The 19,953-nt window shown below is 33.9% G+C and overlaps 2 protein-coding genes across 3 annotated transcripts in view; one reads left to right on the forward strand and one right to left on the reverse strand.

Annotated features, from left to right (window-relative positions):
* RIOK1 (RIO kinase 1) overlaps window positions 1-7,386 on the forward strand; it is a 42,391-nt gene extending 35,005 nt beyond the window's left edge. Inside the window, exon 10 of one of the 2 annotated variants that reach the window (XM_069812966.1) lies at window positions 365-536. In XM_069812966.1, coding sequence (XP_069669067.1) covers window positions 365-469 — 105 coding nt within the window. In that variant the 3' untranslated portion in view covers window positions 470-536. Of the gene's footprint in view, window positions 1-364; window positions 537-4,475 lie in introns of those variants that run through there. The other variant, XM_069812967.1, reaches the window with a different exon arrangement.
* Window positions 7,061-19,953, reverse strand: part of LOC138691188 (trypsin-1-like) — a 33,948-nt gene continuing 21,055 nt past the window's right edge. Inside the window, exons 4-7 of the mRNA XM_069812968.1 lie at window positions 18,614-18,705; window positions 12,284-12,390; window positions 9,877-10,067; window positions 7,061-7,589 (exon numbers count right to left, since the gene is read on the reverse strand). Coding sequence (XP_069669069.1) covers window positions 7,428-7,589; window positions 9,877-10,067; window positions 12,284-12,390; window positions 18,614-18,705 — 552 coding nt within the window. The 3' untranslated portion in view covers window positions 7,061-7,427. The remainder of the gene's footprint in view (window positions 7,590-9,876; window positions 10,068-12,283; window positions 12,391-18,613; window positions 18,706-19,953) is intronic.

A 19,953-nucleotide genomic window follows, 5' to 3' on the forward strand; every position in this document is an offset into this window, starting at 1 on the left:
GCTGGAATTTGATCAATACCTGGAGACTTGTACTTTTTCAGATTTTCTATCACAATTTCGACTTCAGAAAGTGTGGGTTCGGGTATAAAAGGCTCAGCAATTTGTATTTCAATTTCGTCCTGATCCTTTCTATTTGGCCTATGTATATTTAGTAGTTGTCCAAAATAGTTTTTCCATCTGTTCAGGACTGAATGAGAGTCTGCAAGCAAGTCACCATTCTCATCCTTGATCACGTTTACCCTTGCCTGATATCCTGTTTTAAATTCCTTTACACTCTTATATAAATTCCAAATGTTCTTATTTTTATTATTCTTACTATTTGATTGACTGATATTGTACTTAAATCATGCACCTTATTTTACAGTTGAGGAAGAAAGCTGTGAAAGACCAGAAAGCAGAAAAGCGAAAGACCAAAATTAAAAAACATATTAAAAAACGAAAAGAGAAGTTGCAACAGAAGAAAAAGTGAATGTAATACGAATGAATTATATTTATTTGCACATATATTGTTAAATAAACTATGTTACATCCTCTGCTTTCAGTTGTCTTCTTCATCACCGTCTTTCTCTTCTGCTCCTCTTCATAATTACATTAGATCGAAAATCAAAATGTTTACAGAAAATATTTCCATCTTTTAGCTAATGACCCACTTTCATTGTTTCAGTTGGAACTTCAGCAATGAAGATTCTGTTTCGTCATTATTGTATGCTTGTGTACTTTGCTTTATTACATTTTATGTTGTGTAAATTCGCCCGATTGTCTTATCTAGATTGTATTCATAATTTGTTGAGATTCAACAAAATATTGTACAGGACAGTTTTAATCAATGGTAAAGATGTTAGGTCTTGAACATCACAAAAAATTAACAAGTCCAAAAGAAGTTACTCTTCTTCATCTAGACTCGTGTCCCTGGCTGTGAGGTTGAATGTGAGATAGCATCCTCCAAATGTTATGGTTCTCCCAGTTATTCTCTTCCACTACTTATTGCCAAGGTTTCCCATTTTTCAGCATCCCTCTTAATTTAATTTTTCCGTCTTGTTCGAGGTCTTCCAATAAGTTTTTTCCCTTTTACATTCAGTTTCAGTGCCTTCTTTGGTAATCTCTCTTCACCCACCTTTATAACATGTCCAAACCATCCAATTCTGTTTTCCTCCAATATATCCTGCAATTTTGCAATTCCCAAAATATTTCTGATATCTTCATTTTTAACTCTTATCCAGTCGCAGCTCGTGGTTTTAAAATTGAGGAAGGCTCTAGGCTGAAATGGCAAATTTACAAGGCCACGAGCATGAGTATTTATTTATATTTGTTTATTCGTGTATTTCCATAACTGAGAATTTTTAACAATAAGTTGCTATTATAAGGTATATAACAGACACTTGACTTACCTTAATTCATTTGCTTGGAGACGAAATCAGCTCTTCTCTCTTTCAATATATTACACACACAATTCATTGTTCTCAAATAAATACTCGCAAATGGTTCTCACAATCACAAGTTCACAACAGCATACAATACCGATACTCGTATTACAGACAAGCCAAAACTAAGTCACGGTTTAGAATTTCCGTTGTGTTGATTTCCCTTCCCTGACCGAAGTTTGAAAAACTTTCACTTTATGGGATACTAGGGATACCAATTGTGTCAACGAATAACTAAAGGACTCCATCTTATCACCACAATGTTATCCTAAATGCCAATTAGGCCTATGACTTGCCATAAAATGAATGAGAGAGCAGACATGTAACCTCAAGAATGGAGTGTCAGACATTGTTTCTTTTCTCTTCTCCAAGAGAGTTTTTTAAAACTCAGAGCTAGAAAATGTTGGCAACGACTCAAGGCGTAGATCTCTACGCCTTAGCTGTACCCTTATTAGCCAGACTCCACTAGTAAACCACCCCGTCCTGTTTCTATTGTGCTGAAGGGACTGTGAAAGGTTGAGCCTTTATTACGTATAACCTATTTCAAAAACATCTATCGATACCAACAGTTCCAAATATATTGATCGTTATTAACGAACGAGCTGAGTAAATTTCGATGTTTCTCCGCTATTGAAAATCTTTATTCCACTATTAAACACAAATGTCAAGATTTTTGTAGGAGATTTTTATAGGAGCGGCTTCTCCTAAGAGCCTTTAACTACGAGCTGCTCTTATCTCTTCGTGTTTTCTTTACTAATAAGGAATTTCATCTCTCTTGCCTGAAATCTGCTCTGATTTTTTTTTTTTCATAGCCTAGGGTGACCAGACATCCTGTTTTTAACTGGATTGTCCCTTTTTTCAGCCTCTTGTCCCCTGTTCCGAGAAAAGTATGCTCGGAATACCAAATGTCCCTTTTTTTAAAAATGGCGTCCTGTTTCCCTAAATTATTTTAAAATATTTCTTTTTCTTTTACAGTAGAACCTCTGTTATCCGTGGTAATGAAGGGGGTGGATTGAATGGTTAATCGAAAAAATCGGATAATCCGTATCATAAAAGATTTTCATAAATTAAGTGCATAATACTTTGACCTACAATTTTGTGATTTCCTCCATGGTCTTGTGTTTAACGTGCTTTGTAGTGGATCAGAAGTTCACTAAAAGTTCGGTTGTCAATGACGGCTTTTGAAAACCGAGGGTTTTTGGTTGATTGTCTTTGGAAATACAAGAATATTATTAAGTCTTATATTGGAGGTTTACATGCTTTGTACACCTTATCCTTTTTTTTTTTTTTTTTTTTATTAAATCTCTTCCAATTGTATTTGCGTACTTCTAAGCAACGTTAACCATAGTTTCTCCTTTCTCAAACATCTCAAATATTTGTAATTTTGTCGATAATTAACACAATACGTTTTCTTTTGACAATTTTTGGAAGACATTTTGCATAGAAGTTATACATACAGCCACTCAAATAATAAGGATAAGGTCTGAATGGTACGCAGTTTGTGAAAGTTCTTGGGGTAATTTCTTTGAAGGTAGGTAGTGACTATTTTACAAATAACTATTTCTATTGCAGACAGTGAAGCATTCCTACTAAGTAAGGGTAAAGGTACTTTTGAAAAACTACCTAGAAACATATTGTACAGTACTTCATATCTTTTCTGCAAAAAAAAAAAAAAAACTAAGAAAAAAGGTCGGATAATCCAACAATCGGTTAAGAGGGTGACGGATAGTCGGGGTTCTACTGTATTTTATTCGATAATCACATAAAACATTAATTAATTCTATATTATTTCCATCAGATGTCATCATAATGAATTCAATTTGATAATAATTGATACCTCAGAGCTTAGATCGATAATCAAAAGGTTTTGATAATTCTTCCACCAGATGGTACTGAGATTATTGTCTGCTTCCAGTTTGCTGGCTTCTTCCTATTTGTAAGTTGTTGATTGTAAAAGAGTGTTTTTTTTTTTTGTTTTGTTTTGTTTTTTTAAACGTAAGTGTTGTGTTCTTAATATTTGGTAATATTTGTATGAGGTTACCGAGTTTCATTTCATTTCCATATATTCTACAGTAAAGTTATTCACTAAAAGTCAGCGTTGAACACGTCAAATATTATAATTGAGGACTTCACCCGAATAACGGCGTATATGCTTATACGCCCGTTTTCCGACGATCAAGGGATTAGATAATTGAATGCGTATAGTACACTGTAGTAAATTTTCGTAAGTCTAGCTTCAATACATAACACAGGACACAAAGTTACATGTTCACGTTGAACAAGTGGACGCGCCTACTACAGCGGCAGTCACATGCTGTTGCAAGCCATACTGTAGTAGGCTAGTATTCGATGTTTAGGCCTACTTCAGGTTGTCAGTTGCAGCAGTGAATCATGACCGTAAATATGGGAAAAAAAGGAAGCTTGTGAACAAAACTAAATGGAAAACTGAAGAAAGGAAAATAAATAGAAACAGTGGCAAGTAATACACAACTTGTATAGGCGAGGAAATGGAAGAGAAGTCATTTACAGATGATGTATGAAAACTCTCAACTCTCTATTTTTAAACGATTTTGGGACATGGTTTCGAAATTAGAACAATATCATTTTATTACTTCTTGCCTTGAAAGAGTGAATCTAAAAGCTAAGAAACTTCAGTCATTCAAGAAAAAGGATAATGTGTGGAAATATAATGTTTTCTGTAATGGCGATAAAAAAATTGATGTGTGTCGAAACTTTCTATTGAGTCTATTGCAAATTTCAGAGAAACGATTAAAAACAGTTCATACTAAACTGGTTGCAGTTGACATTCTCAGTGATAAAAGGGGTACACACTTAAAACATTCTCATACAATCATGATGCAAAAGTATAAACAAGTGCAATATAGTACATCAGGGGTATTTTCAGCTTGAACCTCATAATCTGCATCATTTGTTTCCTTCAAGATTTGGAAGACGGGAATGGAAGTGTCGTAGCTGAAACATTTGAGTCCAACACAAATGAACCCAATGTCTTTGAAACCCTCCAAGGCGAAGGACTTAAGAGACCTCTTACAGTTTTCAGATGAAGATGGCCAAAGTTAGCTGTACTCAATGCTGAATAAAGCCAGGACATCATCACACAATAGTGAAGACGACTCTAGAAACAATAGTGATGATGCATAAAGAAGAAAAAGACATAAGAACAAGAAAATTATAAACTAAAAATGTAATGTTATTTTGTAGGCCTACTTGAGTAATTACTAAATAATTTTATTTAATATGTTATCGTAAACATATATTTTATTTTGTTGAATTTATTGCATTTTACTTTTTTCAGACAAAATTATTAATAAAGTACGAGATGTTCCCATATATAATTAATTTTCATGCGAAGTTAGACACCTAGAACATTAGAATAATTAAAAACAGTACTAAAACATATTGTCGGCAGAAAAAGGGCGTATACAGACTTCCATATTATATTTATTTACTAATAGCAGAACATACTATTTGCTGTTATGTTTCAATAATTTTGTTTCAAATATCCTCGAAAGTATTTAACAGTAATGAAAAACTTTTTCGACGCAACAATGATGAACCTGGCAGGTTACAATCATTGAAATTAGTTTATATCAGAACTACATTTTGCTGTATACACCCTTATTCAGGTGATGTCCTCAATTACGGTAATACAGCATACATAAAACTAAATACGAATTTAATGTGTTAAGACCACATGTTGGTAACTATGTGTTGGCTAAGATGTCAAAGCGTAAGTGTAGTTTTACAGATACATATAAAAATTGTCAACAATGACTTAAGCCAAGTATCCATGCTATTATGTACATGCATAATTATTATAGCCTAGTTATTTTTAAACAGTATAGTATTTATTACTTTAAAATGAGTAAAACTGGACCTTATTGCTCACTGACATTATATAAACACAAGTAATAATGAATGTTTAGATAAAATGTTGATTCATGTCAACTTTAATAAGTGTCCCGTTTTTTTATTGTGGAAATCTCTTAGCCTAAGTTTCTGCTGCATATGTCAAGACTGGTTTAAAATATGAATTATACATGAAAAAAGTTTCTCAAGGTCATAAATCTCCTGCAATTTGCAGAGATCGCCTGTGTGATGAGCTAGTCTAAATTTTACATACATTAATTCTAATACTGTAATAGTTATTTACGATATGAGTATTATAACGTTTCATATTACAATATGAGTTTGGTAACCAGTCGAGTTTGCAGTACTATCATCGTCCAAACAAGTATAACGCCCAAGGCCTGTTACGATCTCAGCGATTCATTCTTGGTCCATTTTTCCTTGGATGGCCCAAAGATCTCTTTCTTTGGGGACGGTATTGAAGCATGGCTTTTTTAATTCTATTACAATTCATTCGTTGGACATGGTTTTTCCACTGCAGCTGGTACTTGTTATAAACTGTGAGACTGGTTGTAATTGAAGTTCTTGCATGATATCCTCATTTATTTTGTTGTCCAAGCAATGTAATATGAAGTGACGATAACTATATCGTACAATATTTTAATGAAAATCATTGTATTATTTTTATTAGTTTTGAGCATGTCTTTTGTGGAGAGGCGATTGTATTATTATTAGTTTCTTCCTCCGAGAGGTGATTCATTTATGTTTGTTTTATTAATTCTGAACACGACATGTTTTTGTTTATAATTCAAGAACAGCAGTACTAGGAGAAATAAACAAACATTGTTAAAATAAATTCAAATGCGGATTCAAATATTGAGAATGCAAATTCTACAGTTGAATGTTTAGTACCATCGAAATCTGGTAACTATACTATAACTATAATATTATGCAACCATTTCGGTAATAGTATCATTACTTAACTAGTTGTGTAATGAATGTGTGTACAACATTTTTATTAGTGATGTAAAGCCCACATTACATAATAATCTGTGCTTCAGTGGCTAGTCATGATAATATCTTTGAAAAATATTGGAGTGCAAGAGGTCAAATGACTTTATTGTCAAACGCCTGGCATTAGAAAACAACAACAACATAATAATCAAAGTGAATAAAGGATTTCATTGTGAGCTTCATTGACATGTGTAAGGGTGGTATCAAAACAAAAATAACAGTTTATAGTAAATTTGAATTTTATTTGGAATCTAAACTTTTTTACTTCATTGGAATCTTTCGACTAGATAGAATATTTGACAACTGGCTTGCATAAAATAGGTTCAGATCACCAAAATAGCATTGCTCCTGTAACTCAGTCATCTCTAAATTCGCAAAACATGCAATGCCCTGTTCTACTTGAAACAACATCCAACAAAGACTAATATGATTAAATGAATGGAACTTGAAGCAGTTGCACAGCTAAACAGGCGTACCAACCACATTTTGCGCCGACACTCCATTGGCTCGTAATTACGAATGTTTGGAACTTTTCGAACAGGCGTCGTACATTAGATGCAACACAGAAAATAATGCATTTCAATTAGCAACTTCGTAAATTTTTTACAAACGTGGACTGATATAACTTCAGATCTACAATAGTGTGTATATTTTTGTGTTATAGTTGAGAAAATGGAGTTAAGTCTTTGAGAATAACAATTCAGTCATTGCTTAATCAGCAGAGTGTAGGGTAGGAATGAATAAGAAAAACCAAAAAAAGTATATATTTTTTATTTTTATAAATTGTCACAGGTTACATTAAATCAGCAATATTAAACATTGTTATTTTTTTGGTACTTTTCTCTTCTGCCTTAAAGATATGTTATGTTACATTTATGCATTTGAAATGGACGATGTTAGGTGTGCTTCTGAACGTATCTTGAAAAAAAAAAAAAACATTTCAAGTCGGTAACCCAACTTGCAGGAATAATTATGTTACAAATATTAAAAATCTTGAATGTACCTTATGTTCTTTGAAAAATACCCATATTTTCAGTGTCATACAGTATGTTAAACAAAGAATTGTTACATTTTGAATGCATTTGTACTTGAAAAATATCAAGTAAGGTGAACATTTTCTGTTCATTTAGCATTATTATTTATCCAATCAATGTAAGCAGACACACGAGTATATACAGAAGGAGCATTACTCTGCCCACAGGGAATTTCACCCCATGAGACAATACCAATCAGTTCGAAAGTGCCATCAGATCGTTTTACAGCCAGTGGGCCACCAGAATCACCCTGCAAAATAGAAACGGTTAATTAAAGGTGCTAGAATATTATTAGTAGAAAACGTACTTTTAAAATATAAAGTTATTGACATGTATATTGTGAACAGAAAGTACAGTTAATTTCATTGTGTTTGTCAACGTTATATACTTTGATTTGATACTTCTAAAAACTATTTAATGTAGAGATGAATTTAGCAAGAAATTATATACGATGAAAGAGTAATGGAACGGAGAAAAATTCTCTCCGGCGCCGGAATTTGAACCCGGGTTTTCAGCTCTACGTGCTGATACTTTATCCACTAAGCCACACTGGATACCCACCCCGGCGTCGGACAGAATATTCTCAATTTAAGTTCCAACTCTTGGGTTCCCTCTAGTGGCCGCCCTCTGCACTACGTCATAGATGTCTATGAACTTAGGACTGAAGTCCACATATGTGCTGAGGTGCACTTGTTATGAGTGACTAGTTGGCCGGGATCCGACGGAATAAGCACCGTCTTAAATAACGAAGTGATTTACGCATATCGTATATATTATTTTAATGTACCGAAGTACATATGATATTTCCATGCAGATATTCTGCGTCATCATACGATGAAAGAGTAATGGAATGGAGAAAAATTCTCTCCGGTGCCAGGATTTGAGACGATTCTGTCCGACACCAGGGTGGGTATCCGGTGTTGCTTAGTGGATAAAGCATCAGCACGTAGAGCTGAAAACCCGGGTTCAAATCCTGGCACCGGAGAGAATTTTTATCTGTTCCATTACTCTTTCATCGTATGATGACGCAGAATATCTGCATGGAAATATCATATGTACTTCGATACATTAAAATAATATATAAGAAATTATATATTAAGCAACAGACTCGCTGCAAGAAGTAAAAGTTAAAACCACAGAACTGTTTGATACATCATCAAGCAGGGAATGCAATGTAGATTGTCTTCCATAGTGCACCAAGGGGAATGCTACAATGGCAAAAAGATCTAAGTTATGGTGTGTCACTCCTGGAAGGGGCACCTTTAGTGAATGATGCAAAATGAAGTAGGCCTACCCACCATTGGATAAAAAAATAATTTCATTTCTAACTCGCTTACATTATTAAATTTAATTAACTTCGAATGGAATAACATTGTCTTAAGTCTGTTTAGAATTTGATAAATGTAAGTCTATTCTAAGGATTGCATATTGAAGATTATGGGTTCGATGTTTTCACTACTATTCCATTAAAATTAACAGAGTTCACTATAGTAATCCAAAATAAACTTTGGACCTGCTACCTGCTTTGAGATTTACAAATAGATCATAGCTAAAGGAAATTTTATACTACAAGATCTAAACTTTTTAATTTCGATAATTTGAATGTTTTTCCACTGAAATATTTTAAACTAAATATTTTAGATTAGTCGTAACATTTAAGTCCAAACAACATTGTGGAAGCCTAATATTGTTAACTTAGGTCCGTTTTTGCTCAGGAGATTTAATACTACTAGTTCTCGATTTTTTTTTTTATAAGACGTGAATAAATACATCTTTGTTTGAGGTACAGATGTTACTGATCAGGAAGTGTTACAATTTTAACGTAACACAAAGTTGAAGATCCTCGGCTAGATGCTGCACATGCCAAAGTGTACATGTGCTGCCATCTGTCAATTGTTGCATAATGTACTTAGATATGAATACTGGTATATACAATGTATGTTAATCATATATTTTATTTACAAAAGAAAACCTCAATCATATTCTTAATAACCAAAAATTGAATACAGTAAAAATATTAAACAATAAAAGACTTCACTCATAATGATAAACAGTAAAATAGAAAACAATAAACCAAGACGTACTAGTCACGCAATTGTCAGGGTTTTGTGAAACCTTTGTCAGATTCATTTTTCTGTTTCAAGCTCAGACCTATTGCAGAGCCTTCTGTCCAAAAAGCAGAATACTGGACGAATCAGTTATTTTGTCTTATGTCCTCTCATTCAGGGCCATTACTCTTTTATGTGCCATAATTCGAAGACACAGGAACCCCAGCTTTACTTTCCTAAAGGACGGAAAATATGCTAAGAATTTTTTGCAACTAGATTTTAGTGGTAGGTACGGTCACCAGTAGACTACCAGATCGACTTCCAAGTTTGATAAGTGAGTTGTATGGGGAAAGGCTTGTAGTGGTTATATTTCTGATTTCTATAGGAAAAATAAGAGAATTTGTAATTAATCAAACGTCTTCGACTTCCTGTAAATACAAAGCTAGTATTACATGCAATTTTTTTGTAACACATAATTTATATACTCACTGAGCAAGCTGACATGCCTCCAGAAAGTGGTCCAGTGCAGACATTGGTGGGATCCAATGGAGAATCTTCTCCATATGTTCTCACACATTCGTCGTATTCAACAATTGGCAAGGTTGCTGTTTGCAGAATATCGGGCATGCTGGGATTGTTGGTTTGACTAGTGCTGCCCCAGCCAGTTAGGATGGCAGAACCTGGAACATATCCGTTAGTTTTATTTACTTACTTACAAATGGCTTTTAAGGAACTTGCAGGTTCATTGCTGCCCTTACATAAGCCCACCATTGCTCCCTATCCTGTGCAAGATCAATCCAGTCTCTATCATCATATCCCACTTCCCTCAAATACATTTTAATATTATCCTCCCATCTACGTCTCGGCCTTCCCAAAGCTCTTTTTCCCTCTGGTCTTCCAACTAACACTCTACATGCATTTCTGGGTTCGCCCATACGTCCTACATGCCTTGTCCATCTCAAACGTCTGGATTTAATGTTCCTAATTGTCAGGTGAAGAATACATTGCGTGCAGTTCTGTGTTGTGTAACTTTCTCCATTCTCCTGTAACTTCATCCCTTTTAGCCCCAAATATTTTTCTAAGAACTTTATTCTCAAACACCCTTAATCTCTGTTCCTCTCTCAAAGTTACAGTCCAAGTTTCACAACCATACAGAACAACCGATAATATAACTGTGTTATAAATTCTAACTTTCAGACTTTTTGACAGCAGACTAGATGACAAAAACTTCTCAACTGAATAATAACAGGCATTTCCCATATTTATTCTGTGTTTAATTTCCTCCCAGTGTCATTTATATTTGTTAATGTTGCTCCGAGATATTTAAATTTTTCCACTTCTTCGAAAGATAAATCTCCAATTTTTATGTTTCCATTTCGTAGGCCTACAATATTCTGGTCACGAGACATAATCATATACTTTGTCTTTTTCGGGATTTACTTCCAAACCTATCGCTTTACTTGCTTCAAGTAAAATTTCCGTGTTTTCTCTAATCGTTTGTGGATTTTCTCCTAACATATTCACGTCAAGTTTTATTTACTCTCCTCAATATTTTAAATCAGACCTCTTGATAACTTTGTACCAAATGTCATTGTTTCGTTTCTGGCAATCTCGTGAGATATGTGAAGGGCAGATTTTCTATGATTTGTGATAGACACTGGTTATGTGGCAAGTTTCTTCCCAGTACCATCTTTACTCCGTCATTGCTCCAGCATTGTTGCATTGTCCTTTCATCATCTCTGAATATTATCTGTTGTCTCAAAGAGACAAAGAATTTATCAGGCAATCATTTAGCATATATTGTAAAAAGTGTATCGGTATATAGTTTAATTTTAATGTTATGGTTAGGCTTGTAATGTTGGGGACTGATTACACAAGTTGACTGTAGCATGGTACATAGGTCGGAGATGTGCGCTAGTATGAGGACATTGACTTGGTTCTGCGATCGATTACGTGAATAACAAGGTGCACATAAACAAATCTGGATAGGTCTAAAAGTAAATATATGATACATAGCATTACAAAGATATATTTTTACATACCTTTCGTTATGTGCAGAAGAATTATCATAGAATTATTCGTGGGTTTGAGTTTCCTTCTTTCTTTTCTTGTGCTACAATGTTTCTGTATATAATATCACTTGTCGCCTCGTATGTTTGTATTACATAATTTACATGTAATGTTTCCGACACTCACCATAACACTGCAAAAAATATGCGCCTGAGAATCTTTAACCTTCAGCTTTATTATTCAGCAGGTGCACTATTTACACATGACTGGCGAAAGGAATATTCTGCAGGTACATTGTTTATGCATGCTAGAGTACTAACTGGTGAATGGATAGTTAACTTGAAACCACCGTAATGAATCCTATCGGTCCCCAACATGACAAGCCTAGATATGATTATAGAGCCCGGATTTCCATGCAAATATATGTTTTTATATAAGTTTATAACACTTCTCAAACTTTGCAAATATTCGTTATGTGACTTATCGATTCCAAATAACCGTATTTTTCCACGAATGTTTTGGACTCTTTTGGAAGTAAATTTATGCCTAAGTTAATGCATATTTTGAAGATTTTAGATTTCATAGCACATATTTAGACTTTTATATTGCATATTATGTCTTTTTTTCTGACTTCAGTGCATATATTAACTTGTTTAATAGTGTCTTTTATGAATGTTCCTTCGTAGAATCTGTTATTTCCACGTTGTTTGTCTGTTGAGAAAAAAATAAAAGAAAGCTACCAGTAACATGGTTTCGTGGCATTCTACCTGACAACTGAATCCTCTAGATTCAAAACCCCCTAAAGACCATTTTGTTCAGAATTGAGTTATGCCCACATATTGCTTGCTAAGAATGAATTCTAGTGATTTATATATTGAGAACTTACCAGAAGGAATAGAACCAGCAGGAGGAAGTGCAATACTTTGTACATAATCATTGAATACCAGGGCAGAACTTAATTTCAGCACAGCAATGTCGTATGGACCCACTTCACTGCAATGAGCAAATAGTTATTGTACATTTTAAAATACATAACACCCCAGAACAACCTCATAAATTTGTATGATAAGAATGAAATATTGCTATAGTAATTGAGGACGTCACCCGAATAAGGGCATATACAGCAAAATGTAGTTTTGATATAAACTAATTTCAATGTTTGTAAGCTGTCAGGTTCATCATAGTTGCGTCGAAAAAGTTTTTCATTACTGTTAAATAGTTTCGAGTATATTGAAAGCAAAATTATTGAAACATAACAGCAATTAGTATGTTCTGCTATTAGTAAATAATGGAACTCTGTATACGCCCTTTTTCCGGCGACAATATATTTTAGTACTGTTTTTAATTATTCTGATGTTCTAGGTATGATAATATCTCGTACTTTATTAATAATTTTGTATTAAAAAAGTAAAATAAAATAAATAAAATAAAATATACATTTGCCATAACATATTAAATAAAACTTGAATAATTACACAAGTAGACCTACAAAATAAAATTACATTTTCAGGTTATGGTTTTCTTTTTTATGCATCATCACCATTGTTGCTAGAGTCGTCTTCACTATTGTGTGATGATATCCCGACTTTATTCAGGATTGAGTTCAGCCAACTTTGACCATCTTCATTTAAAAACTGTAAGATGTCTCTTAAGTCCTTTGCCTTAGAGGGTTTCAAAAGCACTGATACATTTGTATTGGACTCAAAAGTTTCAGCTGCGACACTTCCATTTCAGTCTTCTAAATGTTGAAGGGAACAAATGATGCAGAGTATGAGGTTCAAGCTGAAAATACCCCTAATATACTGTGTTGCAATTGTTTCCAGCATTTCTCAAACTTTTTTGAAGTGGGGACCACTTTTTTAAATCAGAACAGTTCCACAGATCATCTTACTCTTGTTCCCTTCGAAAGCAAATTTATAATTTTTGTAATATATTTTAATATCAATATACTTATATTTTAAAATAAAATTAATTGATTAAAATTAATTAAATTAAATTAATTTTATATTAGTATTAACTAATTGAATCGCACTTTCTAGAAAGGAACTAAGTCAAAATGTTCTATTTTTCAGGAGAGCAAAAGAACTACTTTCATGAATATATACCAGTGTACCAGTGCCGTAATATAAACATCAACTCGATGTTAGAGATACAGGGAAAGGTTATTTTAAGTTCCTTCCTTTGTTTAACTTTGCGTCTTGGAAGTATTAATCATTTCATCAGAAGAAATATAAATGACAAATTTTGACTTAGTTCCTTTCTAAAAAGTGCGATTCAATTAAGCTAATGTTAATAGAATAAAATTCATTTTTGTTTCTTTAATAATTCAAGGCTATTAGACTTTGGATAATCTTTAACTTATTAACAAAAAAAAAAAATGAATAAATGCTGGTATTCATATCAATGAGATGGAGGAGCCTGCCGATTCTTGCACAGTTGTTCTATATTTGGATGTATGCTGGTAAGCTTAAGTCGGAGATCATCACATACATCGAGTCAATTTCGGTAGCCTAACTTTGTTTTTATTAGAGTTAGTGATAAAAACCCTTTCTCACACAGATACGTAGAAACAAACTGAATTATAATCCCTAAAGCACCAATGTGCAGTTCACTCTATTCTCTTTTCACTTGTGATGCAGTCCAGAATTCCCCATATCTTCCGCTTGGCATTTCATTTTAAGTCCGGTGTCATTCGAGAGTTCAATTAACTGTTCTCTTTCACTCAATGAAAGTTTGTTAGTTTCAATATCGCAATGAAAGTGATCACAAATCCATGAAAATTGGTCATATTTACTCGGAAAATATGTTTCAAATTGTGACCTCAGAGTTGTATTATTGGAGTACGATGTACAGTATGTGACCATTTAAATGTGTAGACTGGGTGTCTGCAAAACTATTAAGAAAATCATAAATACATGAAAATGCTTGGTCCTCTGTTATGAATTTGGGTGGTCCCTGGCTGGGTTACAGGGGCAGTACCAGAGAAGCAGGGAAAAGATGGCAAGAAACAACATGCTCATAGTGCTTTAAATTCCACTTTTGTTGAGAGTAAAGTGGGAAATCAGTGGACGGATAGGGTAATAAATTTCATAAAATGTTAGTACTGAGAAAAAAAGTGAAAGGTGATTGTCATGTATCATTTCCAAATTCTGAGATTTTCAGCTGTAGAGTAATTCGCAATTCCTTTGAATTTTATTTTTTCTTCTGCCTTTTTTGAAGGATCACAACGACAGATCTCGAGGGCCACAGGTGGTCTGCGGACCATAGTTTGAGAAACCGTGGTTTATACTTTTGCATCATGATTGTATGAGGACGATTTAAGTGTGTATCCCTTTTATCATTGAGGATGTCACTTAAAACAAGTTTGTTCTGAACTGTTCTTAATCGTTTCTCTGAAATTTGCAATAGACCCAATAGAAAGTTTCGACATAATACATTAATTTTTTTATGCCCATTATAGAAAACACTATATTTCCACATATTATCTCTATTCTTGAATGACTGAAGCTTCTTAGTTTTTAGATTCACTCTTTCAAGGCAAGAAGTAATAAAGTGATATTGTTATAATTTTGAATCCATGTCCCAAAAGCATTTAAAAATAGAGAGTAGTCGTCCTTTGAAATTTCATGTGTACACATTTTCAGACATCATCTTCTTATCGGTGTAATTGACTTCTCTTCCATTTTCTTGCCTGTACAAGTTGTGTATAATTTGCCATTATTTCTATGTTGTGTTGTTGTTGTTATCTAATGCCGGGCTTTGGCAATGAAGCCATTAGCGTTCTTGCTCTCCAATATTTCTCTGTGGTGGATCCATCAGGTAGAACTTCACAGGTTATTAGATGATCTTCAGTCATTTCTTCTTCTTTGTTGCATAGAGGACAATCCACTATTTCTATTTACAGTAGAACCCCGATTTTCTGTCACCCTATTAACCGATTGGTGGATTATCTGACTATTTTTCTCTCTTGCTCTTTTTTTTTTTTTTTTGCTGCAGAAAAAATATGAAGTACCGGTACTGTACATTAGTACGAATTTTTTCTACAGAGTGTATGTTCTTTTTACAAACCTTTACCCTTATACACTTTCCCCTGGTTCAGGTTTTGACTGATATGTACATCTATTATCAGTACATCTCACTTGACAATATGTGTCAGAGTGTCAGAGGAAGAACAATTGTGTGTATGCATCTGAAATCTGACTAATGTAATATATAGCTAGTCGGCGATGTATGCAATGGAGGAGGAAAGGAACTGGCCACCCTACCCCATTATCTCCTGGTCTAGTTGCCTCATAAGTGGTGCCTTCTTGGTAACACTTCTGAGGTTCAAACCTGTCTTCGGACAGTTGACTAAACAATAATCCTTATACAGTATGGTCTACTCTTTGAGGGTCCTAACTTCTATGCAATATGTTTCCACAGGTGTCAAAAGAAAAGGTGTTGTGCTACGAAAAAAAGTGTAAGTACTTGATTTTTTTGAGAAAAGAGAAACTGTGGCTCATCTCGCATCAGAATATGCAGAAAAGTATATTCTATTATCCATGTGCTAAAAAGGATAAATGTTCATCTCCCCTCTTGCTTAAAAAAGTCCCTTGTGCAGACGCTTGTATTTCCCTATTTTCACTATGCTGACATTTTACTGACTGACCTCTCCAGCGACAACAAAACGAAACTTCAACATGCTCATAATTTGTGTGTACGTTTTGTAAGCAATGTTCGTAAATATGATCATATTACCCAATCCCTGGAAGCAATAGGTTGGCTTAAACTAGATAAGAAAAGAAATTTACATTCACTTCTCTTTCTCTTCGAAATCTTGAACTCTTCTATTCCTTCGTACCTATCGTCTCGCTTCACTTACCTTTCTTCCCACCATAATCTGAACACACGCTCTCGTCATGAAGCAATACCATCCCATCGCACCTCCTCATACTCATCCTCTTTCACAATAGCCCTGCCAAGACTCTGGAATTCGCTACCTGCTAGCATCAGAGACTGTCGAAATAAAATTGAATTTAAATGCAAACTTACTAGGCACTTGGTCAGTAATTGATTTCTTGTAAATAGTTTCCTTAATCTACCACAAAATATTTCAATATCTGGTAATTTCGTCACTATACAATTTTGCTATTCTAGGTTTAATTTGTAATTCAGTAAATATAAAATATTCTTTGTTTTTCTATGATAAATTATCTAGCTTTAATTAGTCAGGTAATCTTTTCGTACTTTGATTTTTATTGTAATTGTAATTGTAAATTTAATACTAATTGTAATTTTATTTGTAATTGGAATTGTAAATTTAATACTAATTGTAATTTTATTCTTCATATTATAGTTGGAATCTCCTGGTAGAGGGGCAGAGAAGGCCTGACGGCCTTATCTCTACCAGGTTAAATAAATAAATACTACTACTACTGTATATGAAATAGGAATTACAACTATGCACGATTTAATGAAAAACAAATATCAAATCTATAAAGTATCTAAATCTACAACATGAGACCTGAACTATTCCCATCTTTTCACAGACAGCCATCGTAAGAGTTTCCTTGGCCTTTAAAAATCCGTCATTGAAAACCAGATTTAAATTAGTGAACTTCTGATCCACTACCTAGCATGTTAAAAACACAAGACCATGGAGGAAATTACGAAAATGTATTATGCACTTAATTTATGAAAACTTTATATGGTACGGATTATCCGAGTTTTTCTATTAACCGTTCAGTCCACCTCTTTCATTACCACGGATAACAGAGGTTCTACTGTATTTTCCTTCCTTCAGTTTTCCATTTAGTTTTGTTCACAAGCTTCTTTTTTCCCCATATTTTCGGTCATGATTCACTGCTGCAACTGACAACCTAAAGTAGGCCTAAACATCGAATACTAGCCTACTACAGTATGGCTTGCAACAGCATGTGAGTGCCACTGTAGTAGGCGCGTTCACTTGTTCAACGTGAACATGTAACATTGTGTCCTGTGTTACGTATTGAAGCTAGACTTATGCAAATGTGCTACAGTGTGCTATTATATGCATTCAACTATCTAATCCCTCAAACTCTTTAACTCTATTAAATATAGAACATAATCTAAATTTAACAGACGAAATACTGAAATCAGAAGTAAACACTGAAATAATGAAACAATTGTCTTTAGAGACAATTGATATTAGATACCCTCCACACAACTGGCTTCATTTATACACCGATGGATCCTTGATCTCCAGGGAACAAGGTGCCGGTGCAGGTGTTACGTGCTGTCTCTTCTCACTTTATAGATCACTTGGATATGGAACAACAAATTTTGATGGAGAAATCATTCCAATAAGTGAAAGTCTCAGGAATCTTCTATGCCACATCAATAAATTTAAGAAAGCAGTTATATTTCACATTCCAAAGCAGCTATTCTATCAATAGTCTCTAAACACACACCTTCATCTCAAACAGCAGAAATAACTAAAATGCTCTCTCAATTAATATCACTCAATAAAAGAATTGTATTCCAATGGATACCATCCCATTGTGGAATCCTGGGAAACGAGAATGCGGATGCTTTAGCAAAGAAGGGTAGCACTGCTACTTAAAGACCTGTTACTAAACCTACGTATTACTCTGTGAAAAGATTTATTAAATCTACATATTTAGACTTCAACAAACAAAATTTGATAACACAATCCCAAGGGAAAAAATGGAACTCTCTGCATCATAATCTACAGTTAATTCCCGATTTACCACAAAAATCGTCTGTAGCTGCATTTAGATTGGCAACAGGCCATGACTGTTTGGCCAAACACCTGCATAGAATTGGAATATATCAGTCCCCTAACTGCCCACTGTGCAATTCAAACCAAGAAATGGATTCGGAACACCTCAAAATCTGTGCTTCAGTGGCTGACCATGATAATATATTTGAAAAATATTGGAGTGGAGGAGGTCAAATGACTTTATTGTCAAATGCCTGGCATTAGAAAACAACAACAACTATCTAATCCCTTGATCGTCAGAAAACTGATGTATAAAGATATATGCCATTATTCGGGTGATGTCCTCAATTACGATATGCAATTATCCATATACCTACTTACTCATAGAAATAGAGTACGGTACTATTCTATTGCTAGTATTCACATTGTACCGGTATAGATTATATTGCTGAAAAATCTAATTAGCCCTACATAGTGTAATAACTGTGAGATCCTTTCTGATATGTAACCACTCACCCTGCATAATTGGGATGAACAATTGCTTGTGCTACTGCCACAGTCTGTTCAGTACCATCATTGTTATTGAGGCTGTGTTCACCTGCAACAACCTGTAGGAGAGTTATAAAGTTAGCATTAGATGTAATAAAAGCAAAAGAAAGAAAGAGACAGCATTTCATATTTACTATTCACACAAATTTCTTATAAAAAGTTCTGTTATTTATCACAAGGGAGACTATGTTTTTCTAATAATTTTGGAAGAAATGAACAAAAATAGGCCTGTTAAAGAAAGAACCAAGAGGATATAAATGAAAATATATTTACGCAGTAAGTACCGTACTTTAAATGGTTATGGAACAAACCAAATTTAGATATTGATCAGAGCTGATGGAATCTGAAAACAATGACGACTCGATTATCACAGTGAAAGAACTAGATGGTGCATTAAATATGATAAAGAATTGCATTACAAATTCAGAATTACACAAATGTGCTCAGAAGGAATCTAAGCTCAGATTGTTAAATTTTGTGAACAAAATAGCCTACCATGATTATATTATATGGTATGGAGATAATTATTTTGTTATTAAAAAAAGGGAACAAAAGAAACCACGAAAATTACAGAGGGGTAACTATACTTAATACATACTACAAAATTTACATTCAGATTTTAAACAAAAAATTACAGAGTACTCAGAAAAGTTCATGTGTAGAAAACAAAATCGGTTCAAAAAAAGACTGATCATGTACTGATTCAAATTTTGCTCTAAAATTATTAATAGAAAAAAGAAGAGAATATAACCTAGAAATATGTCTATTGTTTTTAGACGTCGAGAAAGCCTTTGATAGTCTAGAAGGCAAAAGTTGTTTGAAATCCTAGTATCAAGAAAAATTATTGCAAGCAATAATAGCCGTTATTTACACAGAAAACAAAATACCAGTAGCGATAATATGAATACTGAACTCTTACAAAAAGAAGATATTAATGAGGAAGAAAGGAACTGGCTGCCCTACCTCAATAACTCCTGGCCTAGTTGTCTCATAAGCAGTGCCATGATTGTATCACTTGTGAGGTTCAGACCTGTCTTCGGACAGTTGAATAAACAACAACAATGAGGAAGTATAGTAGAACTATTCATTTTACATGTATGATATTCTAAATACTGTAAGTGGAAGATCATATGGAGAAATTAAAATTACCAGAACGAAGAAAATTTCAAGTGTATTATTTACAGGCGATCAGCTCATGACATAAGGTTCCTTCAAATGAAACAGACTGGCGTGACAACACTGTTGACATTGTGGAAGATCGTAGTGTCACTGTACAAGTTGATATTGGTGTGCTACCATAATAGTGT

Source organism: Periplaneta americana, chromosome 16 (genome assembly GCF_040183065.1).
Source record: "Periplaneta americana isolate PAMFEO1 chromosome 16, P.americana_PAMFEO1_priV1, whole genome shotgun sequence".
NCBI lineage: Eukaryota > Metazoa > Arthropoda > Insecta > Blattodea > Blattidae > Periplaneta > Periplaneta americana.